The sequence below is a fragment of the Sceloporus occidentalis genome, unplaced genomic scaffold (assembly GCF_023333645.1).
Source record: "Sceloporus occidentalis isolate IW3139 unplaced genomic scaffold, rSceOcc1.0.p SCAF_20, whole genome shotgun sequence".
In the NCBI taxonomy this organism is placed as follows: domain Eukaryota; kingdom Metazoa; phylum Chordata; class Lepidosauria; order Squamata; family Phrynosomatidae; genus Sceloporus; species Sceloporus occidentalis.
In genome coordinates, this window is record NW_028317000.1 from 9,359,757 (window position 1) to 9,386,954 (window position 27,198).

Here is a 27,198-nt window from a genome sequence, read left to right on the forward strand (position 1 = left end):
TGAAAAGACTAAACCAACTGATATAAGAAAACTTGAAAAGAACTAACCTTATTTCTTATTTTCCTGTCTTCTTTCTTTCCATATAGTTTCCCCTTCCCTTTGCTTCTCACTTTCTTTCTTCCCACTTTTCCTTTCTTTCCCTCCTTTCTCTTTCTCTTTCCTCTGACCTTTCCTTAATTTTCCTTAATCGTCTATAAACTCTCTTGGTTGTTTCTCTCCTTGTAACTTACTTACTTACACTTACCATCTGCAACTTTCCCTACCTAAGAAGGTAGAGACATTATTGTTAATTCTGAGATGTATCAGAATGCTAAGTTATCTTCACCACCTTTCCATATATATATATATATATATATATATATATATATATACACACACACACATATTGCATCAGTGAAATGATACTTTTACTGAAGAAAAGTGGCCAAGCAACATCAAGGTGTGTTCAAGATGGCAAAAGTTATTCATGAGAAAGAACAAGCTAGGAAAAACTGCAGCAATTTCCTTTTGTCTGAGTCCGCTTGTAAAGTCTCTTCTCTCTCCTCTTTATATTATGTGCCTGAACAGACAAACCAGATAAAGCTGCTTTGGGTCATTTTGGAGGTATGCTGTTTAAATGATGCATTGAAGAGCCCAAAAGCTGTACCAAAGCCATGTTCCAATCTTAAGGGCTGGAGCGCAACTTTGGTGCAGCTTCTGGCCTCTTAAGATGCATGAGTCATTTAAACAGCATACCTCCAAAGTGACCTGAAGCAGCTTTATTTTGCCTCTCTATCTGGGCCCTATATTATATTATATTATATTATATTATATCATATCATATCATATCATATATTGTTATATTATTTATTTCAAAGATTATTTCAAGGATCCCACGATGGGATCCTTCTCCCTTGCTGGGTTAATTGAATACAAACTCCTTTTGCACTTTGAACTCAGTTTGCAGCAACTAAAGTAAGCTTAGGACAAAGGGGGAAACTGGGAGGACGGGAGAGAAACTGGGACATTTTAAAAGCAGATGGAAAAGTGGGACAGCAGAGTTGTGACTATAGGAAAATAGTAAACTAGGAAAAGTTGGAGGGTGTGCTAAAAAAATTGAAACTAATAATGGTGCTGAGCTTTTCAAAGCCTTATGGCAGGCAGAGTGGTTCAATAGGTAAAGCTTTCCTTAGAATGGATGTTGTCTCATGGATTTTGAAGATCTAAGAGGGGGAACTGTTTCCCAGTTTCTTCAGGGTGAAAGGAAGAGCCCAGGAGCATTCTGGGTAAAATCAAGAGTTTCAGAACAATCCACTGAGAACTTGGCTGTGAGTGCAGTTGCTGTTTTCATGGCTCTTCTTTTCTGCCTGCCAAGCAAGCTAGGAAATACTTTGCAGCCTTAATCAGCAGTGAAAGGTGCTCTCCATTTGGCAGAATGACGGTCCTCATGCTGTGACTATCGCTCCCTCCCCACCCCCAAAGCAAAGACGACACTCCTCAATATCGTCACAGTTGCCTTTATTGTGAAAAGTTATAAATAAGTAATATTTCAAGGATTGAACAGCTCTCCATCCCTCCCGGCCGCTCCCTCTTTGCCTCCTGAGCCTCACCCTTCAATAAGGTTAGACGAAAGAATCTTATATATATGACTCACAGATCTGTCCCCTGATTTTAAGCAACTGGAGATGCAGAGAAAGGCTACTAGAAAAATTCTGGATTCCAAAACAACTTCCCACTAAGTATTTCCCAGGGAAATCACTGGCCCACTGGGAGCACTTGGACTGAATTTTATGTGTAGGTAGAGTGGAATTTCAAAAAGGTTCCTAGTTTTGGACTGCAAGTCCAAGAATCCCCCACTGGGGGACTGCGGTCCAAAAAGGGGGATTTTTCCTAAGGTCTCAATAGGAATGTATGTCTTTTGGGGACTATGTGGCCCACCAGATGTAAGTATCCAACTCCCATCATCCCTACCCAGCAAAGCCAACAGTGAGGAATATTAAAAATTGCAGCTCAGCAACATCTTGCAATGCCGCACGTGAGGGTTGACTCAAGACATTTTGCTACCTGAGGGAAAGACCAAGATTCTGCCCTCCCACCTGTGTACATAATAAGCAAGCTAAAGTTGGCCCTTGAACCTTCTTTCCACCTCGACCAAGTGCCAGTGTCTGCTATGGCGCCTGAGGACATGCTGGCTAGTTTAGCAGGCCCAGGACAGACACTGGGCATACATACAGCACTGTACATCAAGAGGGACAAGTGGCCAAATACCCAAGGCTTGTTGCCCCTGCATTGGGCATCCTTGCATTGCCCCTTTGTTATGATTCAGAAAATCCTTCTCCCCATCCCGGTGTGCTTAAATTTAATATTTTTCATTTTGTTCCTTCATGCGTCCTGGTTTGGCTCCTCCGGAAGCAATGTAGAAGTGGCACAGTGATAGCCCTGTTCAAGTATTTGAGGGTGTGTCATATTGAGGAGGGAGCAAGCTTTTTTTCTGCTGCTCCAGAGAACAGGACCCAGAACAATGGATGCAAGCTACAGGAAAAGAGATTCCACTTCAACATTAGGAGGAACTTCCTGATAGTAAGGGCTGTTTGACAGTAGAACAAACTCCCTTGGAGGGTGGTGGAGTCTCCTTCTTTAGGGAGTCTCTATACAGAGGCTGGATGGCCATCTGTCAGGGGTGCTTTGATTGTGAGTTCCTGAATGGCAGAATGGAGTTGGACTGGATGGCCCTTGTGGCCCCTTCCAACTTCTATGATTCTATGATTCTATAATCCAGACATACCTTAGCAGTGGTTGTTGGTGATTTCTATCTCTGTGGATCAGTGGGTCACCTTTGGGTTCTAGTGTGAGCTTTAAAGAATTTTTCCAAGGTGCAGAACCTATTTTGAGGATAAGGTGCCTTACCTTGGATAGCCCCCTCAAAATTCAGACTACAGCCCCTAATGGATTTACACACATTCTTTCTCTTTCTCTCCCCATTGACATGGAGCCACACTCCACCACAGTATCTCACTTTGTTGCCTCCTGCAATGGGGGAAGGAATTTTCTACAGAACAAAGAAGTGGTCCAAACCTAAAGCCTTGCTCATTGTAAGCACCAGGAGTGTGAAGAGCAAGGCTTGGAGAGTTGCCATTTCAAAGGTTGCCCTCTGCCCTCCCCTGACATCGGGATTTCTTTTTTAAAATCAGCATCACAAGAAGAGGCACAGCTCCAGATATCCCAAATATGACACATCTTCTTCCACTTTATGCAGAAGGCAATAAATATACGTCCTGATACATTCTATGCAACATCAGTGTAAAATCACTATTAGGAAGGGCAAAGGGAAGAAATAAAAAGAAGCAGTGCTCATTGGGGGAGTTGGTCTTTGTACCAGCTGGAAACTCAAACCTTGGATATTTGCATCTAATTTGCTTTCTTCCATCAATTCCTCATTAATTTATCCAGCATTCCAAAGTACCATCCTGATCTTTTTGGGCCATGGTAAGATTCCTGTGACATGGAATTCAATTGGCTCATCATGTTACAATCTGCATTTCAGAGATGTAGACAGCTTTGCAAATAGTGACTAGTTCTCACTGTGACTAGTTCTCACTGTTTAGTACTATTTGCTCACTCAAAAGGTCCTGATAGGGAGAGGAGGGGATTTCTATAGTACATCCATAATCACCAAATAGATAAAACTCACAAACATAGACATAGCTCTGTTTAAGTATTTGAAGAGGTATCATATTAAGGATGAAGCAAGCTTGTTTTCTGCTGCTCCAAATGACTCTTCCCATTGTCAAAACGTTCCGACATTACTTAGGCAATTTACTTTACTTTTGGTGAGAGAGCAATCGGCTGTTTTCACACCTGCATGTGGCTGCTTCCTGTGCTGATCTTCCCCATATTTATCACAAGAACTCTGACATGTGACTCCTAATGGGAATCCCAACTAGAGTAGACCCATGGAAACAATGAGAATGACATAAGTGTTGACTCAATAAGATCCAGGCCATCAATTTCTGCCATCAGTGCCATTTGAAATCCCCCTGGACCAGCCAGGTTCTGCCACCTAGCCGACCCACCACCCCCAAGTCCATCTGTAGTAAGCATGCCCCCTAAAGGTTGTCGTTGGCCATTGCAGGATTGGTGTAGGAGAAGGGACTGGTGCCGTTTTTAGGAAGAGTCTGTGGAAGAAACAGAAAGGAGACTGTCAGTTCAAGGGAATAGTAAGGTAGTTGTGTCAAGTGGCAGAAGCTGGAGGGGTGGCAAAAAGGGATTGGAAGAGTGTGCCTCATGGCACACCTGGCTTAGTGGAGGATTATCCCACTGTCTGCATGACCTTCAACATGTCACAAATAAAAATGGGATGTGTGTGGCAAAGCAACATCAGAGTGTGGTCAAGATGGCAAAAGTTCTTCATGAGGAAAAGCACACATGCAGCAATTTGCTTTTGGTTGAGTCTACTGAGAAGGACAAGATTCTTCCCCATCTTCTCCATCTGGCTGAGCTGAGGGCAAACTCCTTTTGCTCTCTGAACAGAGTATTAATTTGGATTATCCCTACTAATAGGGTCAGTTGTGGGGTCTGCACATGGGTTGGAAAGCATTTCAGTTGACTTATGCTCAGACTGATTATTGCATGCCTTATGTCCCTGTAGTGGGAGAAAGGTGAGATGTAAGTTAATAATAATAATAATAATAATACATGGAGTAGAAGCAAAATGTATCGGGCCAGGTCAGCCTTGCTGCTGCCTCACTGACATCTAAGAGATGGTTTATTTTAGCCTAGAGAAAAGAAGATTAAGGGGCAGTTTGACAGTAGTGGAATCTCTTTGGAGGTCTTTAAACAGAGGCTGGATGTCCATCTGTCGGGATGCTTTGATTTGGATTTCCTGCATGGCAGGGGGTTGGACTGGATGTCCCTTGCGGTCTCTTCCAACTCTATGATTCTATGATTCTATGAACCAGAACTTGGAAAAATTACATTTTGGGATGACAACTCCCAGAATCCTCCAGCCAGCATGGTCTCTGGAAGATTCCAAGGACAGTGGTCTGAAAAAAACATTTCCTAGCTGATTTGGGTTAGTCATTAGCAGGAGAAAGCTATTTGACAGTGGGACAGACTATCAAGAAGTGGTCTGTCCCAGATGTATTTAATCAAAGGCCAAAGAACAAAGATGTTAACAGTTCCAAGATGAGCTGGGGTTGGCTTAGATGACCTCTAAAAGTCCCCTTCAAATTCTAAAATTTTATGATCTGGTTCTCGCTTCACCAACTTTTCTTTTCTTTATTAGCCTTGAACAGCAGCAAAGAAACAGAAAAGTGAATGCTTCTTCCAAGAGTTCCGTGCATCTGAAAAAGTAGACTTGTGTCTACCAAAGCTCATGCTCCTAGCTTCTTTCTATCAGTTAGTCTCAAAGGTGCTACAAGATCGCTTTGCAGGCTGATTTGTCAGACTAACAATCAATACACAGCATGGGTAAATTTAGAGATGGAATATAGCACCTACTAGAACAGGGTTTTCCTTGGCTGTCCTTCATTCAAGAACTAACTAGGCATGGCCCTGCTCAGCTTCCAAGATCAGATGTTATCTGGTGTTTAGGAAGCTATGCAAGATGTATTTAGGCCTCATAAATTAAGATTAATATCACTGTATTTTGAAAGTGTTTTGACCAGTCCAGTTTTCAGAAAACTGCTTACAGATGAAATGATAATTTGATAACCAGTGATAAGTTCAGCATCTTGCATAGCTTTCTTTTAATACATGTTAAAGCCCAGGATGGATTTACAACTCTGCTGACATGGTAGCCACCAGTGATCATTGGTAAAAATTAAAATTCCCTGGGGCCATGTGCTAAAATCAGAAGCCACTGGGGTTGCCAATTTTCAGGGTTTAGCCCTGAGCTTCCATTTTTCACAGGTTATCTCTAGGAAGGAGATGAGGGTACAAGTTCTTCAGTTTTGGGAGACTTGCTAGGCAAGAGGAAAGGTCTCTGTGTAATATTGGACAGGGAAGCAATAATATTGGACAGGGGATATTGGACAGGGAAGCAATAAATGAATATTCAAAAATACCCACACCCCATAACAATTTGTTTCTCAGATGTTGTACCTCCATCCTCCAAGCACTGACAGCCCCTGCCGCCGCTGGGGCCCCGCAAAGAGGGGAGAGAGGTAGGCCAAGAGGATGAAGGCACGCACGCTGGGGCAGGTGGTGGAGAAGGCGTCCTCCATCCTCCAGGCCTGCCTCTCTCCTCCGCCTTGACCGCCTTCTAGGATAGGCCTACCTGGGTGGAGAAGGGGAAGGAGGCCAGGCAGCGGAGAAGGATCTGGCCGAGATCAGATGGAGGAGGAGGAGGAGGACGACGGCAACGACTGGATGAGAGGGCCAGCACTGAGCCCTGACAGCTGTCACTGTCGGGCCCCACAAAACCACCAGCAGCAAGCCAGGCAGGAAGGAAGGCCAGCAGAGGGAAGGAGAAAGGAGGAGAAAAAGAAGGAAGGAAGTATGGCTGTGAGGATGGAGAGAGCCATAGCTGGGGCGGAGATGGGCTGCCAGGGCAGATTTGAATCTGCCCTGGCTCCCCATTGGGCTGAATCAACTTATTGGAGCAGAAAAACCCAGCGTCTTTTTGACGCGAGTTAAGTGGGGGGGAAACTATGGCCCCCTTTCCAAGTCAGTTCCAAATCAGTTCCTAAATGGGAACCATGGTGGTTTAAACCGGATCGCGATTTGACACGATCCTGTTTAAACCATAGTGGGAATGAGCTCATTGCCAAGAACTTACAAAATTCCAGTAGAAGTAACTGCTTGTACTCATAGTAAAGACTGGATGGATGAGAGATTAGAGTGGAGGTCAGTGCTTCCAGGACAAGGGGATGGTTCCTTTTTAAATAAGTATTAACGTACAGTACTTACATTAACCCGTGGATAAGTCCACTTGGATTTTTTGTGTCCATTTTTAATTAAAATTTCTAGATTTATACATGAGTATACACTTAGTGAAAAGCACTAGGAGCTATTGTAGAGGAAGATCCTGAACATATTTAGCCACAGCAACTGAAAAAATGTGTATTGGCACATACCCTCCAACATTTCACTGGGAGAGGTGTTGCCAATATGGCAAAAGTTACTAAGGAGGAAGAATACACAAGCTAGCAGAGGCTTTTGCCCCAGCCTACCAAGAAGGGCAAAATTTTGTCCCTATTCTCCTCTCCCTCCTGCTGTGTGAACTGAGTACAAACTACTTTTGTACTTTGAACTCAACTTATAGCAACTGAAATAAGCTAAGGACAAAAGAGGAAAGTGGGAGGAGGAGGAAGAAACTGGAATATTTTTTAAAGCAGCTGGAAAAGTTGGACCACAGAGGATTGTCTTTCGCAAATCCAGACAGTTGGAGGGCAGGATAGGTGTAATATGCATCTGTGCCTGCATGTCCTTCAATTTAACCCATTTCATAACAGTCTTTTAAAGTTCTTAAAATGAGCATCGCCATGGGATGAGGGGTGTGAGATACTCTGAAAACTAATACTGATGTGTGGAAAAAAGAGCAGAGCAACTTTCTACGTAAAAGTTTCCAAATTGAATGTTTCCAAATTTCTTTCATGGGGTTGTGCCAGCTGCTACCAGGCTCCATGAAAAACCACTTTGGGCCTCTTGTCCTCAGGATACTATCAGGAGCTGCTTTGTCACATAGTGTGTGTGTGTGTGTGTGTGTGTGTGTGTGTGTAATCACGTGCATACAGAAAAACAAATGTACCTGTTTGCATGATACAAAGGTTGGAACGGAGAGGCTGAGCAAATAAAGGCAGCCCAACTGTAAGACAGAGTGAAGGCCATACTCATATCAGGCTACAAATTAAACCCACAAGGATGACAGAATTTACCCATGTTATTGGAAGACAGGTCAATAATATCTTTACTATATTATCCTCAGTTTCACACCTTCCCATAAGAGTAGAATAAAAACCTACAAGGTCAGTGATCAAAAAGGCTCCTTCTTTGTACTGCACTGGCTGGGAGATTCTTGGAGTTGTAATCCAAAAAGGTACTTTTACCAAGCTCTGTCCAAAATACCAGGGCATCAGGTACATGCAATCTGTTTTAATGTTGTAATAATTTAATTTTGTTTTAATGTACACTTTTCTATGTTTTTAATCATACTGTTTTTTTAATCTTGTAAGATTCTCTGAGTCCAAGTTTTGGGAAAAGGGAAAGTTGTTATTATTATTATTATTATTTCTTATATATCATACAGTTAGTATTCCTCTACAAAGCTTAGTTGATACCCCCATCTGTGCTGCCAATATTGATGCCTCTTAAGCACTATGCCAGTGATGGCAAACCTTTATAGGTTTGCGTGCTGGGGTGGGGCTTCTGCCCCCCAGGATGGGGCTGTGTGGTGGGGACAGGACTTCTGGCCCCAGGAGCGGGGCTCCCACCCCCAGGGCTGGGGCTTCCCAGGCAGGGCTTCTCCCCCCCCCCCCCGCCCTGTGGGTCACCAAAGGCCCCGGCAGGGGCAGAGCCATGGGCACGGGCCCAGTCCACCCCCCCACAGACCTTTTTTGACCCACAACTGTCCCTTGAGGGCTAGTTGTGGGTCATCAAAGGCCCATGGGGGGGCGGACCCATGGGCACAAGTCCAGTCCTCCTTTTACCGGACCCTTCCTGACCACAACAGGCTTTCTGGAGCCCATTGGGGGTCAGCAAAGGCAAGTGGGGAAGAAGAGGACTGGGCACGCAGCCTGTCCTCTTCTTCCCAGGCCTTTTCTGACCCCCAACGGGCTCTCTAGGGAGGGTGTTCTGGGTAGGGAAAGGCCCATGGAGGGGCCCAGGAGTTGGCACGCTGCCATTCTTGGGCTCCGCAGGCCCTTCTACACCCAGAGCTCTCTCTCCAGGGGGAGCCCTGGGTGGGGAAGGGCCCATGGAGGGGCCCAGGAGCCAGCACCCTGCCGTTCTTGGTCCCCCAAGCCCTTCTTCACCCAGAGGTCTCTCTCCAGGGGAAGCCCTGGGTGGGGAAGGGCCCATGGAGGGGCCCAGCAGCCGGCACACCACGGTTGCTCCTCCTCATGGACCTTTCCCTGCCCCCAGCTGTGTCTCTGGAGATAGCTGGAGGCCGGAAAAGGTCTTTGGGGAGGAGCAACTCACACACACTGGTCATTCCTCCTCCCTCCACCCTTTCCCCGGCCTCCAACTATCTGGGAGAGGCTGGGAGGAGGAGCTAGAGGCGCGCACCTCTGGCTCCTTCTCTACAGTGCCATTTTCTGGCTTCCAGTTCTGTTCAGGATTCTAGCCACCCAGCCATGTCCTTTTCCACAATACTCCATTCCTTCCCAATTAATTTTCTGTTCCTCTGTTCCATCCTGGGCTTCTTCCCCTGGGTAAAAGCCCAGGGTGGAGCCATGCACGCTGTTCTCCTGCTCCTGGAGAGGAACTCAGGACGGAGCAACTGGAAATGGGGAGATGATGGTTCAATCAAGTGTCACCTCTCTTCTGGGTGTCACACAGTGCGGTTTGCACCCCACTGGTGATATGTAGTTAGCCACCTTGGGTCCCACTTTGGGGGATAGGTGGGATATAGATAGATGATAGATAGATAGATAGATAGATAGATAGATAGATAGATAGATAGATAGTGACTACATTGAAGCCTTTTACAGTTGTGTAGAAGAGGGAATTCCAGCAAGTGTTGCTTGTCACACAACCAGATAATAAGCAACATCTCCTGAAATCACCTTTTCTACACAACCTTAAAGGCATGGGAGCCCTCTCCAGTTTTCAGTCTGGCAACCATAGAGCATGAGACGCAAAGAGCATGGAGGCATTGTTGAGTTTTCTTTCAGATAAATAAATGAATGCTTCTCCCTCTTCCCCTTTTCATGGGAAAAAAGACAGCGACACATGGCATCCCATAGGATCAAATTCTTTCTCTATGATAACCAAATGTCCTGCATGTGTTGCCTAGACTTTGACACAGGTTCAGGCCATGGGAGCAGCCAGCTGCTTTGGTGGGGAGACAAACTTGGAGAGCGGCCAGAAACATTACAAGCAACTCAATGTCATGTGTAAACAGTGCCAGGTCACGGTTTCGGGGAGTGGCCAGTCCAGCCAAGGCGCTACCCCCACCAAGGGCAAACAGGGCACAATGCCAGTGTGGGAAACCTTACTGTCACTCTTAACCAGATGAATTCTGCTTGGTAAAAATTTTAAGGGAGTGAAGGGCTGAGGAGAATGCAATTGTTATAGAGGACTATTTGGGCCAAGACTGATTCCCTTTCTCCCTCCCTCTTTTCGCCTAGATTCCCAAGGCCCACAGATATGGAGCCAAATATTTGCTCAGTCTCCTAGTGTTTGTTCAGCGGAGTTGTGTATGGAACAGAACAGATGTGGCCAGCTTTGTCAGGAAGGAATGGGGGGAAGAACAGAGTTGAGGTGGTGGAGATGGCATTCTTTAGCCTCATCTTTTGAATCTCGCTGTCCTCTTATCTATTGCCTCCCCAAATATGAAATAGACTCAGGCTGGGTTTACCCTGGCACAACAGTCACACCAAGCTTTCGCAAGGGGCAGCTGTCTGTCAGAGAGGAGAACAGGTGGTCTTATTCCACCCCATTCTGTAACTTTAAGCCATATGAAATGTAAGGTAAAAGGAGTCTATGGAGATTATCGCACTGGGTTCTGAGAACGTTCTCATCCCGTGATGAGAACGGAACGCATTTGAGTATACCGCACGTATGTGTTCCAATCGGGTTCTCAGAACGCTTAAATGTGTTCCAAATGTGTTCCAGGAGGGTACAGATATGAATGTGTTCCCAGAGAGCTGAAACGTGATGAGAACGTTCCAACAGAAGTGTGTGCGATATTCTTATCTGTTCTCAAATCCGTTCTCTCATTCCTCCGTCTCCTGATTGGCTGAAAGAATGACAGGCAGGGAGGGAGGCAGGCAGGCGAGCGACTGCAGTGAGGGAAGGTGTGTGTGTGTGAGGGGGGAAAGAAGGAGGGAGGGAAGGGAGGAAAGTTGGGACAAGTGAGAGAAGAGGAAAGAAGGGAAAGAGAGAGAAAGAGAGAGGGAAACAGGGGGGCCAGAGCAGAGAGCAAGAGGGAGAGGGTCTGGCTGCTTCTGCGGGGGCCTCTAGTGTCATGTCCAGTGGGGCTCCTGTGCTGTCACAATGCAGGAGGCAGGGATGCCCAGGACCTTCTCCTCCTTCCCTCCAGGAGGGAACCCACAAAAGCTCCTCTGTTTGGAGCACCACACAAAAGCAAGCAAACAACTCCCAGAATTCCATAGCAAAGAGCCAGACAAGAGTTAAAGCGGGGAGGGAAGCTCACAACCTGAAGGCACACATTACATGCACACACACAGGAGGAAATGGGATGACAGCAGAGGACTCTTCTTTTCTAACCGGTTTAAAGAGCTGCAATGGCTGCAGGGGCTCTCCCCTTGGTCCAGTCCCCTCCCTTTCCCTCCGCTTGAAGGGACCTCCGTGGAGCTCCCTTAAAGCCCAGGCTGCCAAGGAGGGGACTCTGCCCTTGGCCCATCAAGTTACATAGGTTTTATCCTATTTTCTTCAAACATATGCCAGCATATGAAGCCCCAGCGTTTTATAGGGGCTTGCCTTCCTTCCCTCCCAAGAGAATCCTCGGACTCCCTTCGGAGGGAAGACAAGATGGGGGGGGGGGATGCTTGCCTTCCTTTCCTCCCAAGAGAATCTTCGGAGGGAAGACTTCTCAGTGAGGCTGAGAAGCACTCTCCCGGCCAGAGTCCCTAGGCTTACTGAAATCCCCCACCTCCCTTCCCCATAGAAATCAATCCAAAAACTGAGTTTAAAAGGAGCAGAGGCAAGCCCTCTGGGTCTGCATCTGGGAGAGATTTTAAACTCCGTTTTTGGATTGATTTCTATGGGGAAAGAGGGGAGAGGGAGAGATGGCAGGACATCCCCATAGCCAAGCAAGCTCTGCCTCCTCAGATGAAGACCCATAGGGCTCTCTGCTCTTTAAGCTCCGTTTTTGGATTGATTTCTATGGGGAAAGAGGGGAGAGGGAGAGATGGCAGGACATCCCCATAGCCAAGCAAGCTCTGCCTCCTCAGATGAAGACCCATAGGGCTCTCTGCTCTTTAAGCTCCGTTTTTGGATTGATTCCTATGGGGAAGGGAGGTGAGGGATTTCAGTAAGCCAAGCCTCCCTTTTTCCTCTTTCCTGGGAGCAGCGCCTCTCCCGAGCCGTCCAACCTCTGAGTGGCGACGTCATCAGAACACAGCCCACAAAACGTAATACAGCAAACCGTTCTGAGAACGGTTTCGCTGTGCGGTAAAATGCAGTTCTGATCACGTTCTGATCACGTTCTAGTTTACTAATGCAGTAATATCTGTTCCAGGAACATTCTCATCACGTGATGATAGGAACGTTCTCAGAACGCAGTGCGATAATCTCCTATAAGTTGCAAACCACTGAAGCCTGGGAGCTGCTAGGTAAAGTGGCAGGGATGGCAGCACACTGAGAGGAAGCCTTACCTTGAGCTGGCATCTGGCATAATGTCAGTTGTTGTTTTAAGACAAAGTGTCCAGTTATATATAGAGGAGGACAGAGAGATTGAGGTGTATATAGTCAAGATTCATGATGGGCAAGATGCTAGAGGCTTGTGGTTTCCCTTCCAACTCCGGTTGGCAGGGGTGTCATCCATAAGATTAAAAGAATTGGAAGTAATTCATTACAAGTAAGAACATTACCTGTAATGCATTATTGGGGTGGAGGGGTGAGGGGCAAAATAATGTAATAATTGGTGGCATTATTACTTTTCTCTGCCTACTACCATTTACTCATTACTTTGTTGTTGTTGTTGCTTAGTGTGAACCTTTTTGCATTTCTCCTTGTTGCAATAAAGGATAGCCCCCAGCAGTGGTGTCACTAGGAGGCTGCAGGGGATATGGACTGCACCAGGTGACACCCCAGAAGAAGGGTGACATGAAGCTAGGCCCTCCTCCTACTGCACCCCTCCTAGCTTTTTCTGCGGCAGTGGAGGCCTCTTCATGCAACATCTGCAGCAAAAGAGAAGGCCAAGCACCTGTCTCTAGGCTTGCCATGAGGGTGGAGGCCTCTTCACAAGGAGACATTTGCAGCTCCAGCAAAGGAAACAGCCGAGCGTGCTGCTGATGCTGCCCCCATAGCAGCCCCAACAGACCCCCCCTTCACCAGGTGACACCAGGCAGGGGTGGCTCCTAATGTGTATATGTGTGAAAAAGAGAAAGAGAAAAGGTGCATGATAGATGGGAATAAAGGAGGAGAGTTCTACTGACCTCATTGTAAGGATTTTGCTTGCTGCTGGGAGCAGCATACCTCCCGTGCGTGTGGTATGTTGGGTACTCATTCATGGGGTGGTAGGAGTCTCGGGAACTGAGTAGATTCAGACTGCCTCGATGATGCCGTCGACACCAGTAGATGATCTGGGAGGAAGCAAAGAAGAGGAAGAGTGAAAACATGTAGACTGGGCCAGTGGGAGACAGAGAGATGAAGAGGACCCTTCATTTTTAAAACTGGTGGAACAACTGCTGTAATCAGCTTCAGGGGTATTTTAAGCTGCCATGTTGAATCTCATGCTGACTTGAGAATAAGTACCACAAAACTGTTGCCACTACAGCCACCACCCTTCTGCCACTGCTCCTCTTCCTCCTTTCTTTTTATTTACAGTCTCCCTTCCTCCTCCCCCAACAAAAAAAAAATCAGGCAGCAATTAAATTAAATTAAATTAAATTAAAAATATGTGTGTGCAAGAGAAGTACATTCATTTCTGTCTAGATATGCACATGTTTTTGATGTTTTCCTATTTATATAGAGTACTGAGATAAACCTATATCAAAGTCAAGGGGAAGGGATCATGTGGCCTTCCAAATGGAGGCAAACCTGAGACAGACATTTCTCTAGAGAGCCATTAGGCAGCTCTCTATAGTATTTTCTTTTGCTAGATGTTGGTCTCACCCGAGGGATGTACGTATGGATCTTGTGAATCAAAAGTGGTATAGGTCTGATTTTGACAAATAGGGATGAGTTACTCACCAGCAGCAGGAGGGCAACAAGGGCTATGAGCAGAATAATGCAAACTAAAACAAGGAGAGCAATGCCCCAGCCTGGAACAACATCAGATGCAGAAGAACTAGAAGTACTGGGAAGACTTTCTGGAGAGACTGTTGTTGCTAAAGAGGAAAAGGAAATATCAGTAGCCTGTAAGTGCTAGTGTCAAGGAAATGAAGCCGTTCCTTTGCACAGTGTGTTCTACTAGTGACAGGATTCTGTATATTTTATTTTCATTTCTCTAAATATCTTTATGTAGTCAAAGAAATAGCTGTGTTAGTCTGTTGAATCACTATGTAGAGAGATCATGTAGCACCTTAGAGACCAACTAAAAGAAAAAAGTTGGCAGCATGATCTCTCTTTATGTATATGTATGCAATGTGTGTGCACTTGTGTATAGTGAAGAATGCAAAAATTTTCATTTTCAATCCTCAATCCTTCCTAAATACATTTGAGACACTACCCACTTTCTTCTAAAATTTCATCTGCCATGACAGTGGGCAGGATGGGCAGCTGACAGTGACTGGAGAACTAAGCTGGACACTCAAGAAACATTAGTGGGCTGTGTTAACTCAAGGTATAACCTCCCTCCTTGCCCTCTCTTTTTGATTTTGAGTTGAAATCACTGGCGGTCTTTTTGGCACACAGCCAAGGAAGGTGCCCTAAACCTGGGAAACTAGCCATGACATATAAGGACATTTGTAAAAATATAAGGACATCTGTCTGGCTCAGTATGGGGAAAAGCCAAAGCACTGTAGGCAGGATAGATAGATCAAGATCTATCTGCCTCCTCCCTTCATTGATAGGAGCGACAGGTACAGTCCTTGGGATTTGGGAACCCTATCTCCCACCCTCGATAGTGGGCTACAACTTTTCAAGTAGTAATAAACAAAAATTGTTTATTTTTTATTTTCAAGTACTAATCAACAAGTCTTGCTAAGAAAACCCTATGATAAGTAAGGGGCTCTCCAGATGGCCCTAAAGGTGTGGGCTGGAGGCACCCAGTTTTCCTTTGGAGGGATGCCACAGCAGGCAAACTGCGTGCCATCTCTCCGGATCAAAACGGGTTCCTTTTGGTGTGCAGGAATAACATCACCAATGCGCCATTGGCTCACTGCAACACATCCAAGATGAAGCGCAGCGCCCGATAGTGCGGCCGTGGTGCCACGCTTGCATCATGCACAAGTGCCACATATGAACGGCACCACATAAAGATGGCAGCGTCCATACATGTTAGGGTTCCAGAGTGTGCAGATGCTGCGTGCTCCAGAACCCTAATATCAGCACCGTGCTTTCGGCCTGTCTCTTTCAGACCTAACTTACTTGTGTTTGGCTTCTGCGTTGTCTTGGAGGTGGTGTGGCTGGAAGTGTCCTCAGAGTGGATGGTTGTAGAGGAGGGCGTGGGGGGATTGTTCTTGGCTGTAGCTGAAAGAAATGTCAGATGTAACCTCAGCTGCTCTTCTTACTCCATATACTCTGTAAAGCTTCCACCATTGTGCAGTTCTGATTCTTAAAGCTGTGGCTTGGGTATCAGATAAGGTGAGGTACTGATGGCTTTGGAGGTCACTTGATTCCCACCCAACCCTTCCTTGAATCATTTTTAGATGCCATATTACCACATTTCCTCAGTCATGAGATGTCTCCTAACTTAGGGATTGCCCTGTGATGCTACCAGCCCCATCCTCATCAATAAACCCTTCACCTGTGACATCTGTCAGTTTCAAGCCCTTCAGAGCCTCATTTGATGCATTTTTCAGACTATCTTCCACCACACTAGGAAACTGACGGCTGGCAGTGTTAGGGTTCTTCCGGAAGTTTATCTGGGTGTCTGCCACCACGGAGCCATTCCTATGTCGTTTGCAAGAGAGGAGAGAGTGTTAAAGAATCCAGAGAGTCACACAGAGTCCCAGACCTCAGCGGCAGAGCATCTGCTTTGCAGGCAGAAGGCTCCAAGTTCAGATCCTGCCATCGCAAGGTGAACTACCATAGAGCATCTGACATCAGAGAGACCAACTTACCCCGGGGAACACATGTGAATTGCTTTAGTGTTAAGCAGCACTTAATGAGTATTACGAGTAAAATGTAGAGTATTATTATTATTATTATTATTATTATTATTATTATTATTTACCCCTGCTCCCGTACCTGAAGTCATTCACAAGATATCCAACGTAGTCTTTCTCACAGGTTGCACAATTATAAACTGCTTGATACTGTGGAAGGAAAGAAAAGGCAGTACATGCTGGATTAGTTAGTTGTTTTGCTTTTTTCCCTACAGATTGGCATTGTGGAGGAGCAGTTATGTTGGGGTATGGGCTAAGGAATGTTTGTTTGTTTGTTTATGTTATTTATTTATGTAATTACAGTACTCATATATAAGTCTAGAAATTTTAGTCCCAAAATGGCCCCAAAACCCTGGGTGGACATATCCTTATATGTCAATGTGTGCACTGTACATTAACTCTAATCAACAAGGAAACCATCATCTTGTCTGAGTAGAGTGGCGAGAGCATTTTGGGAGCACTTAAACGTAGCAATGACCTCCTGTCCTCCCTCTGCTGCAGCACTGCATCTGGTCTTTTGGAATGACTGAGTGGAGAAATGGCAAAGGTGGCCTCTCTTTGGCGCTTCCTCTTAAAAGGAGCACCCAGGGGAACTGGGCTTAAAAGGATTTGAATGAGACATTTGTATATATTTCTCAGTTTTTCTAGATTAAAAATCAGACAAAGATATCCCATTAAACTTAGAGGCTATGATCACTGCTAACATACACCCAGTACAGACTGCTGCTTTGCAGTGGCCTGGGGCTGAAATTAGGGCTCGGGAAAGTGGAGCGTCTGCACACTCTGCACTCTTTGGGTGCCATTTTGGCACACATACGTTCAAACGCCATGCACACCGATGACATGCCTTGTCAACCACATTCAAATGATGCAGCAAACAAGAGAAGTCAGTGCGCCGCTTCAGGGCTCTGATGGCGCCTTGGCAGTGGTGCAGAAAGGAGACGCGTTTTGCAGCTCCTTTTTGGAACGGATCGTTGTCGTGCCTGTGCGGCTGCTGCGACAACAATCCGGAGGAGGGCTGCCCCTTTCTTCTCATCTGTACAGCCCCTATGTCACCATTTTCCCCGTTTTGCCTTTTCATCCTTCTTGATATGAGTGTTTTCATAGCCCCACCTGTGCCTTGTCACCTCTCCTACACATTGCATAGCCACCATTTACAATAGCACCCGTCTCCATCCAGCCTTTTGGATGAGCACAAACAGATATGCCTGGTGGAATTTTGTCAGTTCTTTGTCATTGTTTTCTTTCACACACCCCAACCTTTTCCCCCAGACTTATCCACAGGTCATATTAAAATCCATAATTTTGGCCCCAAACCCTGCTCTCAACGTATACACGAGGTCAATTTATAGTGAAGTAGGTACAGTATTTATTTATTTAGAGTAACCTGCCCATGAGCCAAGAAGGGTCTGAGGCCAGCTTGCTAATCATTAATTTGCCAGTTCCCTAAACTCAGGTTTACAGTCTAAACAAGACATGCAATGGCAGTGGAGAAGAGGATAAAGCTCAGCAGATATATCTGCAACATGAAGGGAAGGCCTCTAACAAGTTGGTGGACCGAGGCATGAACGAGTTGTTCCTGGCTGCCCTAATACCCTCCAGAGTCCAGAGGATTTTGCAAGTCTTAGAACCCTTATGTTATATTTAAAGGTAAACCTCAGGTTACCTTGAATGTATTAATGGTTCAAATTCCTTGGAACTAAGAACTGAATTCACGGCCAGAAGAAATGCTTCATCAGAAGAAACAATGGGGTGTCTTTATCATTTTTTGATTCAAAAACTTTTAATAGATGTTTAGGGAGAGAGAAGACTGGAAGTCTTCAAGAGATGCTACCACACCTAAAGTGTAAAATTCTCAGAAAGGTTGTTTCAATGGTCTTTTTGTCAACCAGTACCCTTCCATCTCCCATTCACACCCACCAGCTGGTTCATAGGTGCAGCACTTACCACTTCCCCAATGGTCCTTTCCAGCTCCTGGAAAGCCTCACTGGATCGATTCGACAAGCTGTCATTGAAAACCCTATTGGTGATGCGGAAACTGAGAGAGATCTCCACACGTTGTTCTTGGGGAGTTGGCGTGGGACCTGTGGGTGGCTCCTGCGTAGTCTTGGAAGTGGTGTGAGGGGATGGCGGGAGGGCTGGTGAGGTGGCCTCGGAGTGGCCGGACGTGGTGGATTGTAAGTCTGTTGACGGCGTGGGGGACTCGCTCTGCACTGTGGTTGGAAGGAATCTCAGATGTAACCTCAGCTGTTCTTCTTACTCCATATACTCTGCAAACCTTCCTCCCTTGTGCAATTCTGATCCTGATAGCTATGAACTGGGGATCAGCTGACGTGAGGGAGTGGCGGCTTTGGTGTCCATGTGGATCCCACCCAAACCTCCCCTGACGGTGGCCACTAACGTAGGGACAGCCCTCATCAATAAACCCTTCACCTGTGACATCTGTCAGATTCAGGCCCTTCAGAGCCTCATGTGATGCATTCTTCAGACTATCTTCCACCACACTCAGAAAATGATGGCTGGTGGTGTTAGAATTCTTCCGGAAGTATATCTGTGTGTCTGCCACCACGGAGCCATTCCTATGTCGTTTGCAAGAGAGGAGAGAGTGTTAAAGAATCCAGAGAGTCACACAGAGTCCCAGACCTCAGCGGCAGAGCATCTGCTTTGCAGGCAGAAGGCTCCAAGTTCAGATCCTGCCATCGCAAGGTTAACTACCATAGAGCATTTACAATAGCCAGTAATGTTCTTTTCCACTCTTCTTCCCTGACATCAGAGTGACCAACTTACCCCGGGGAACACATGTGAGTTGCTTTAGAGTCAAACAGCACTTAATGAGTTTTAAGAGTAAAGTGTAGGGTTTTCTATTATTATTATTATTGACCCTTGCTTCCGTACCTGAATTCATTCACACGATATCCAACGTAGTCATTCTCGCAGGCTGAACAATTATAAACTGCTTGATACTGTGGAAGGAAAGAAAAGGCAGTACACGCTGCATCAATTAGTTGTTTTGCTTTTTACCCTACAGATTGGCATTGTAGAGGAGCAGTTATGTTAGGGTTATGGGCTAAGGAATGTTTGTTTGTTTATGATATTTATTTATGTAATTAGGATACTCATGTATAAGTGTAGAAATTTTAGTCCAAAAATGCCCCCAAAACTCTGGGTAGACGTAGCTATCCTTGGGTCAATGCATGTACTGTACATTAACTCTTATCAACAAGGAAACCATCATCTTGTCTGAGTAGAGTGATGAGAGCATTTTGGGAGCACTTAAACGTAGCAATGACCTCCTGTCCTCCCTCTGCTGCAGCACTGCATCTGGTCTTTTGGAATGCCTGAGTGGGGAAATGGCAAAGGTGGCCTCTTTTTGGTGCTTCCTCTTCAAAGGAGCACCCAGAGGAACTGGGTTTCAATGGATTTGAATGAGACATTGGTATTTGTTTCTCAGTTTTTCTGGATTAAAAATCAGGTAAAGATATCCTATTAAACTTAGAGGCTATGATCACTGCTAACATAGGCCTGGTACAGACTGCTGCTTTGCGGTGCCCTGGGGCCAAAATTAGGGCTCGGGAGAGTGGAGCGTCCGCACACTCTGCACTCTCTGGGTGCCATTTTGGCGCACACTCGTTCATAAGCCATGCACGCCGATGACGTGCCTTGTGAGCCGCATCTAAATGACACGGCAAACAAGAGACGTCATCGCTCCGCTCCAGGGCGCTAATGGCGCCTTGGCAGTGGTGCGGAAAGGAACTGCAAGAGATGCTACTACACCTAAAGTGTAAAATTCTCAGAAAGGTTGTTTCAATGGTCTTTTTGTCAACCAGTACCCTTCCATCTCCCATTCACACCCACCAGCTGGTTCATAGGTGCAGCACTTACCACTTCCCCAATGGTCCTTTCCAGCTCCTGGAAAGCCTCACTGGATCGATTCGACAAGCTGTCATTGAAAACCCTATTGGTGATGCGGAAACTGAGAGAGATCTTCACACGTTGTTCTTGGGGAGTTGGCGTGGGACCTATGGGTGGCTCCTGCGTAGTCTTGGAAGTGGTGTGAGGGGATGGCGGGAGGGCTGGTGAGGTGGCCTCGGAGTGGCCGGACGTGGTGGATTGTAAGTCTGTCGACGGCGTGGGGGACACGCTCTGCGCTGTGGTTGGAAGGAATCTCAGATGTAACCTCAGCTGTTCTTCTTACTCCATATACTCTGCAAACCTTCCTCCCTTGTGCAATTCTGATCCTGATAGCTATGAACTGGGGATCAGCTGATGTGAGGGAGTGGCGGCTTTGGTGTCCATGTGGATCCCACCCAAACCTCCCCTGACGGTGGCCACTAACGTAGGGACAGCCCTCATCAATAAACCCTTCACCTGTGACATCTGTCAGATTCAGGCCCTTCAGAGCCTCATGTGATGCATTCTTCAGACTATCTTCCACCACACTCAGAAAATGATGGCTGGTGGTGTTAGAATTCTTCCGGAAGTATATCTGTGTGTCTGCCACCACGGAGCCATTCCTATGTCGTTTGCAAGAGAGGAGAGAGTGTTAAAGAATCCAGAGAGTCACACAGAGTCCCAGACCTCAGCGGCAGAGCATCTGCTTTGCAGGCAGAAGGCTCCAAGTTCAGATCCTGCCATCGCAAGGTTAACTACCATAGAGCATTTGCAATAGCCAGTAATGTTCCTTTCCACTCTTCTGCCCTGACTTCAGAGTGACCAACTTACCCCGGGGAACACATGTGAGTTGCTTTAGAGTCAAACAGCACTTAATGAGTTTTAAGAGTAAAGTGTAGGGTTTTCTATTATTATTATTATTGACCCTTGCTTCCGTACCTGAATTCATTCACACGATATCCAACGTAGTCATTCTTGCAGGCTGAACAATTATAAACTGCTTGATACTGTGGAAGGAAAGAAAAGGCAGTACACGCTGCATCAATTAGTTGTTTTGCTTTTTACCCTACAGATTGGCATTGTAGAGGAGCAGTTATGTTAGGGTTATGGGCTAAGGAATGTTTGTTTGTTTATGATATTTATTTATGTAATTAGGATACTCATGTATAAGTGTAGAAATTTTAGTCCAAAAATGCCCCCAAAACTCTGGGTAGACGTAGCTATCCTTGGGTCAATGCATGTACTGTACATTAACTCTTATCAACAAGGAAACCATCATCTTGTCTGAGTAGAGTGATGAGAGCATTTTGGGAGCACTTAAACGTAGCAATGACCTCCTGTCCTCCCTCTGCTGCAGCACTGCATCTGGTCTTTTGGAATGCCTGAGTGGGGAAATGGCAAAGGTGGCCTCTTTTTGGTGCTTCCTCTTCAAAGGAGCACCCAGAGGAACTGGGTTTCAATGGATTTGAATGAGACATTGGTATTTGTTTCTCAGTTTTTCTGGATTAAAAATCAGGTAAAGATATCCTATTAAACTTAGAGGCTATGATCACTGCTAACATAGGCCCGGTACAGACTGCTGCTTTGCGGTGCCCTGGGGCCAAAATTAGGGCTCGGGAGAGTGGAGCGTCCGCACACTCTGCACTCTCTGGGTGCCATTTTGGCGCACACTCGTTCATAAGCCATACACGCCGATGACGTGCCTTGTGAGCCGCATCTAAATGACACGGCAAACAAGAGACGTCATCGCTCCGCTCCAGGGCGCTAATGGCGCCTTGGCAGTGGTGCGGAAAGGAACTGCAAGAGATGCTACTACACCTAAAGTGTAAAATTCTCAGAAAGGTTGTTTCAATGGTCTTTTTGTCAACCAGTACCCTTCCATCTCCCATTCACACCCACCAGCTGGTTCATAGGTGCAGCACTTACCACTTCCCCAATGGTCCTTTCCAGCTCCTGGAAAGCCTCACTGGATCGATTCGACAAGCTGTCATTGAAAACCCTATTGGTGATGCGGAAACTGAGAGAGATCTTCACACGTTGTTCTTGGGGAGTTGGCGTGGGACCTATGGGTGGCTCCTGCGTAGTCTTGGAAGTGGTGTGAGGGGATGGCGGGAGGGCTGGTGAGGTGGCCTCGGAGTGGCCGGACGTGGTGGATTGTAAGTCTGTCGACGGCGTGGGGGACACGCTCTGCGCTGTGGTTGGAAGGAATCTCAGATGTAACCTCAGCTGTTCTTCTTACTCCATATACTCTGCAAACCTTCCTCCCTTGTGCAATTCTGATCCTGATAGCTATGAACTGGGGATCAGCTGACGTGAGGGAGTGGCGGCTTTGGTGTCCATGTGGATCCCACCCAAACCTCCCCTGACGGTGGCCACTAACGCAGGGACAGCCCTCCTCAATAAACCCTTCACCTGTGACATCTGTCAGATTCAGGCCCTTCAGAGCCTCATGTGATGCATTCTTCAAACTATCTTCCGCCACACTCAGAAAATGATGGCTGGTGGTGTTAGAATTCTTCCGGAAGTATATCTGTGTGTCTGCCACCACGGAGCCATTCCTATGTCGTTTGCAAGAGAGGAGAGAGTGTTAAAGAATCCAGAGAGTCACACAGAGTCCCAGACCTCAGCGGCAGAGCATCTGCTTTGCAGGCAGAAGGCTCCAAGTTCAGATCCTGCCATCGCAAGGTTAACTACCATAGAGCATTTGCAATAGCCAGTAATGTTCCTTTCCACTCTTCTGCCCTGACTTCAGAGTGACCAACTTACCCTTGGGAACACATGTGAGTTGCTCTAGAGCAGTGGTTCCCAGCCTGTGGCTCGGGACCCCTTTGGACGTCGAAGGACCCTTTCATGGGGGTCACCTAAGACTACTGGAAAACACCTATTTAATTACAGTTATGAAGTAGCAACGAAAATAATTTCAGGGGTTTGGGTCACCACAACATGAGAAACTGTATTAAAGGGTTGCGGCATTAGGAGGGTTGGGAACCACTGCTTTAGAGTCAAACAGCACTTAATGAGTTTTAAGAGTAAAGTGTAGGGTTTTCTATTATTATTATTATTGACCCTTGCTTCCATACCTGAATTCATTCACACGATATCCAACGTAGTCATTCTCGCAGGCTGAACAATTATAAACTGCTTGATACTGTGGAAGGAAAGAAAAGGCAGTACACGCTGGATCAGTTAGTTGTTTTGCTTTTTTCCTCTACAGATTGGCATTGTAGAGGAGTGGTTATGTTGGGGTTATGGGCTAAGGAATGTTTTTCTGTTTGGTTATGTTATTTATTTCTGTAATTACAATACTCATGTATAACTCTAGAAATTTTAGTCCAAAAATGGCCCCAAAACTCTGGGTAGATGTATCCTTGGGTCAATGCATGTACTGTACATTAACTCTTATCAACAAGGAAACCATCATCTTGTCTGAGTAGAGTGATGAGAGCATTTTGGGAGCACTTAAACGTAGCAATGACCTCCTGTCCTCCCTCTGCTGCAGCACTGCATCTGGTCTTTTGGAATGCCTGAGTGGGGAAATGGCAAAGGTGGCCTCTTTTTGGTGCTTCCTCTTCAAAGGAGCACCCAGAGGAACTGGGTTTCAATGGATTTGAATGAGACATTGGTATTTGTTTCTCAGTTTTTCTGGATTAAAAATCAGGTAAAGATATCCTATTAAACTTAGAGGCTATGATCACTGCTAACATAGGCCCGGTACAGACTGCTGCTTTGCGGTGCCCTGGGGCCAAAATTAGGGCTCGGGAGAGTGGAGCGTCCGCACACTCTGCACTCTCTGGGTGCCATTTTGGCGCACACTCGTTCATAAGCCATACACGCCGATGACGTGCCTTGTGAGCCGCATCTAAATGACACGGCAAACAAGAGACGTCATCGCTCCGCTCCAGGGCGCTAATGGCGCCTTGGCAGTGGTGCGGAAAGGAACTGCAAGAGATGCTACTACACCTAAAGTGTAAAATTCTCAGAAAGGTTGTTTCAATGGTCTTTTTGTCAACCAGTACCCTTCCATCTCCCATTCACACCCACCAGCTGGTTCATAGGTGCAGCACTTACCACTTCCCCAATGGTCCTTTCCAGCTCCTGGAAAGCCTCACTGGATCGATTCGACAAGCTGTCATTGAAAACCCTATTGGTGATGCGGAAACTGAGAGAGATCTTCACACGTTGTTCTTGGGGAGTTGGCGTGGGACCTATGGGTGGCTCCTGCGTAGTCTTGGAAGTGGTGTGAGGGGATGGCGGGAGGGCTGGTGAGGTGGCCTCGGAGTGGCCGGACGTGGTGGATTGTAAGTCTGTCGACGGCGTGGGGGACACGCTCTGCGCTGTGGTTGGAAGGAATCTCAGATGTAACCTCAGCTGTTCTTCTTACTCCATATACTCTGCAAACCTTCCTCCCTTGTGCAATTCTGATCCTGATAGCTATGAACTGGGGATCAGCTGACGTGAGGGAGTGGCGGCTTTGGTGTCCATGTGGATCCCACCCAAACCTCCCCTGACGGTGGCCACTAACGCAGGGACAGCCCTCCTCAATAAACCCTTCACCTGTGACATCTGTCAGATTCAGGCCCTTCAGAGCCTCATGTGATGCATTCTTCAAACTATCTTCCGCCACACTCAGAAAATGATGGCTGGTGGTGTTAGAATTCTTCCGGAAGTATATCTGTGTGTCTGCCACCACGGAGCCATTCCTATGTCGTTTGCAAGAGAGGAGAGAGTGTTAAAGAATCCAGAGAGTCACACAGAGTCCCAGACCTCAGCGGCAGAGCATCTGCTTTGCAGGCAGAAGGCTCCAAGTTCAGATCCTGCCATCGCAAGGTTAACTACCATAGAGCATTTGCAATAGCCAGTAATGTTCCTTTCCACTCTTCTGCCCTGACTTCAGAGTGACCAACTTACCCTTGGGAACACATGTGAGTTGCTCTAGAGCAGTGGTTCCCAGCCTGTGGCTCGGGACCCCTTTGGACGTCGAAGGACCCTTTCATGGGGGTCACCTAAGACTACTGGAAAACACCTATTTAATTACAGTTATGAAGTAGCAACGAAAATAATTTCAGGGGTTTGGGTCACCACAACATGAGAAACTGTATTAAAGGGTTGCGGCATTAGGAGGGTTGGGAACCACTGCTTTAGAGTCAAACAGCACTTAATGAGTTTTAAGAGTAAAGTGTAGGGTTTTCTATTATTATTATTATTGACCCTTGCTTCCATACCTGAATTCATTCACACGATATCCAACGTAGTCATTCTCGCAGGCTGAACAATTATAAACTGCTTGATACTGTGGAAGGAAAGAAAAGGCAGTACACGCTGGATCAGTTAGTTGTTTTGCTTTTTTCCTCTACAGATTGGCATTGTAGAGGAGTGGTTATGTTGGGGTTATGGGCTAAGGAATGTTTTTCTGTTTGGTTATGTTATTTATTTCTGTAATTACAATACTCATGTATAACTCTAGAAATTTTAGTCCAAAAATGGCCCCAAAACTCTGGGTAGATGTATCCTTGGGTCAATGCATGTACTGTACATTAACTCTTATCAACAAGGAAACCATCATCTTGTCTGAGTAGAGTGATGAGAGCATTTTGGGAGCACTTAAACGTAGCAATGACCTCCTGTCCTCCCTCTGCTGCAGCACTGCATCTGGTCTTTTGGAATGCCTGAGTGGGGAAATGGCAAAGGTGGCCTCTTTTTGGTGCTTCCTCTTCAAAGGAGCACCCAGAGGAACTGGGTTTCAATGGATTTGAATGAGACATTGGTATTTGTTTCTCAGTTTTTCTGGATTAAAAATCAGGTAAAGATATCCTATTAAACTTAGAGGCTATGATCACTGCTAACATAGGCCCGGTACAGACTGCTGCTTTGCGGTGCCCTGGGGCCAAAATTAGGGCTCGGGAGAGTGGAGCGTCCGCACACTCTGCACTCTCTGGGTGCCATTTTGGCGCACACTCGTTCATAAGCCATACACGCCGATGACGTGCCTTGTGAGCCGCATCTAAATGACACGGCAAACAAGAGACGTCATCGCTCCGCTCCAGGGCGCTAATGGCGCCTTGGCAGTGGTGCGGAAAGGAACTGCAAGAGATGCTACTACACCTAAAGTGTAAAATTCTCAGAAAGGTTGTTTCAATGGTCTTTTTGTCAACCAGTACCCTTCCATCTCCCATTCACACCCACCAGCTGGTTCATAGGTGCAGCACTTACCACTTCCCCAATGGTCCTTTCCAGCTCCTGGAAAGCCTCACTGGATCGATTCGACAAGCTGTCATTGAAAACCCTATTGGTGATGCGGAAACTGAGAGAGATCTTCACACGTTGTTCTTGGGGAGTTGGCGTGGGACCTATGGGTGGCTCCTGCGTAGTCTTGGAAGTGGTGTGAGGGGATGGCGGGAGGGCTGGTGAGGTGGCCTCGGAGTGGCCGGACGTGGTGGATTGTAAGTCTGTCGACGGCGTGGGGGACACGCTCTGCGCTGTGGTTGGAAGGAATCTCAGATGTAACCTCAGCTGTTCTTCTTACTCCATATACTCTGCAAACCTTCCTCCCTTGTGCAATTCTGATCCTGATAGCTATGAACTGGGGATCAGCTGACGTGAGGGAGTGGCGGCTTTGGTGTCCATGTGGATCCCACCCAAACCTCCCCTGACGGTGGCCACTAACGCAGGGACAGCCCTCCTCAATAAACCCTTCACCTGTGACATCTGTCAGATTCAGGCCCTTCAGAGCCTCATGTGATGCATTCTTCAAACTATCTTCCGCCACACTCAGAAAATGATGGCTGGTGGTGTTAGAATTCTTCCGGAAGTATATCTGTGTGTCTGCCACCACGGAGCCATTCCTATGTCGTTTGCAAGAGAGGAGAGAGTGTTAAAGAATCCAGAGAGTCACACAGAGTCCCAGACCTCAGCGGCAGAGCATCTGCTTTGCAGGCAGAAGGCTCCAAGTTCAGATCCTGCCATCGCAAGGTTAACTACCATAGAGCATTTGCAATAGCCAGTAATGTTCCTTTCCACTCTTCTGCCCTGACTTCAGAGTGACCAACTTACCCTTGGGAACACATGTGAGTTGCTCTAGAGCAGTGGTTCCCAGCCTGTGGCTCGGGACCCCTTTGGACGTCGAAGGACCCTTTCATGGGGGTCACCTAAGACTACTGGAAAACACCTATTTAATTACAGTTATGAAGTAGCAACGAAAATAATTTCAGGG

At 46.5% G+C, this 27,198-nt stretch overlaps 1 protein-coding gene across 3 annotated transcripts in view; it reads right to left on the reverse strand.

Annotated features, from left to right (window-relative positions):
- Window positions 1-1,480: 1,480 nt before the first annotated feature.
- Window positions 1,481-27,198, reverse strand: part of MUC1 (mucin 1, cell surface associated) — a 42,758-nt gene continuing 17,040 nt past the window's right edge. For 2 of the 3 annotated variants that reach the window (XM_089482812.1, XM_089482810.1), the window contains exons 8-27: window positions 26,685-26,830; window positions 26,199-26,464; window positions 25,211-25,278; window positions 24,543-24,688; window positions 24,057-24,322; window positions 23,069-23,136; window positions 22,401-22,546; window positions 21,915-22,180; window positions 20,928-20,995; window positions 20,466-20,611; window positions 19,980-20,245; window positions 18,993-19,060; window positions 18,531-18,676; window positions 18,045-18,310; window positions 16,180-16,247; window positions 15,737-15,882; window positions 15,358-15,459; window positions 14,020-14,156; window positions 13,263-13,409; window positions 1,481-4,154 (exon numbers count right to left, since the gene is read on the reverse strand). In XM_089482812.1, coding sequence (XP_089338938.1) covers window positions 4,086-4,154; window positions 13,263-13,409; window positions 14,020-14,156; window positions 15,358-15,459; window positions 15,737-15,882; window positions 16,180-16,247; window positions 18,045-18,310; window positions 18,531-18,676; window positions 18,993-19,060; window positions 19,980-20,245; window positions 20,466-20,611; window positions 20,928-20,995; window positions 21,915-22,180; window positions 22,401-22,546; window positions 23,069-23,136; window positions 24,057-24,322; window positions 24,543-24,688; window positions 25,211-25,278; window positions 26,199-26,464; window positions 26,685-26,830 — 3,001 coding nt within the window. In that variant the 3' untranslated portion in view covers window positions 1,481-4,085. The remainder of the gene's footprint in view (window positions 4,155-13,262; window positions 13,410-14,019; window positions 14,157-15,357; window positions 15,460-15,736; window positions 15,883-16,179; window positions 16,248-18,044; window positions 18,311-18,530; window positions 18,677-18,992; window positions 19,061-19,979; window positions 20,246-20,465; window positions 20,612-20,927; window positions 20,996-21,914; window positions 22,181-22,400; window positions 22,547-23,068; window positions 23,137-24,056; window positions 24,323-24,542; window positions 24,689-25,210; window positions 25,279-26,198; window positions 26,465-26,684; window positions 26,831-27,198) is intronic. The other variant, XM_089482811.1, reaches the window with a different exon arrangement.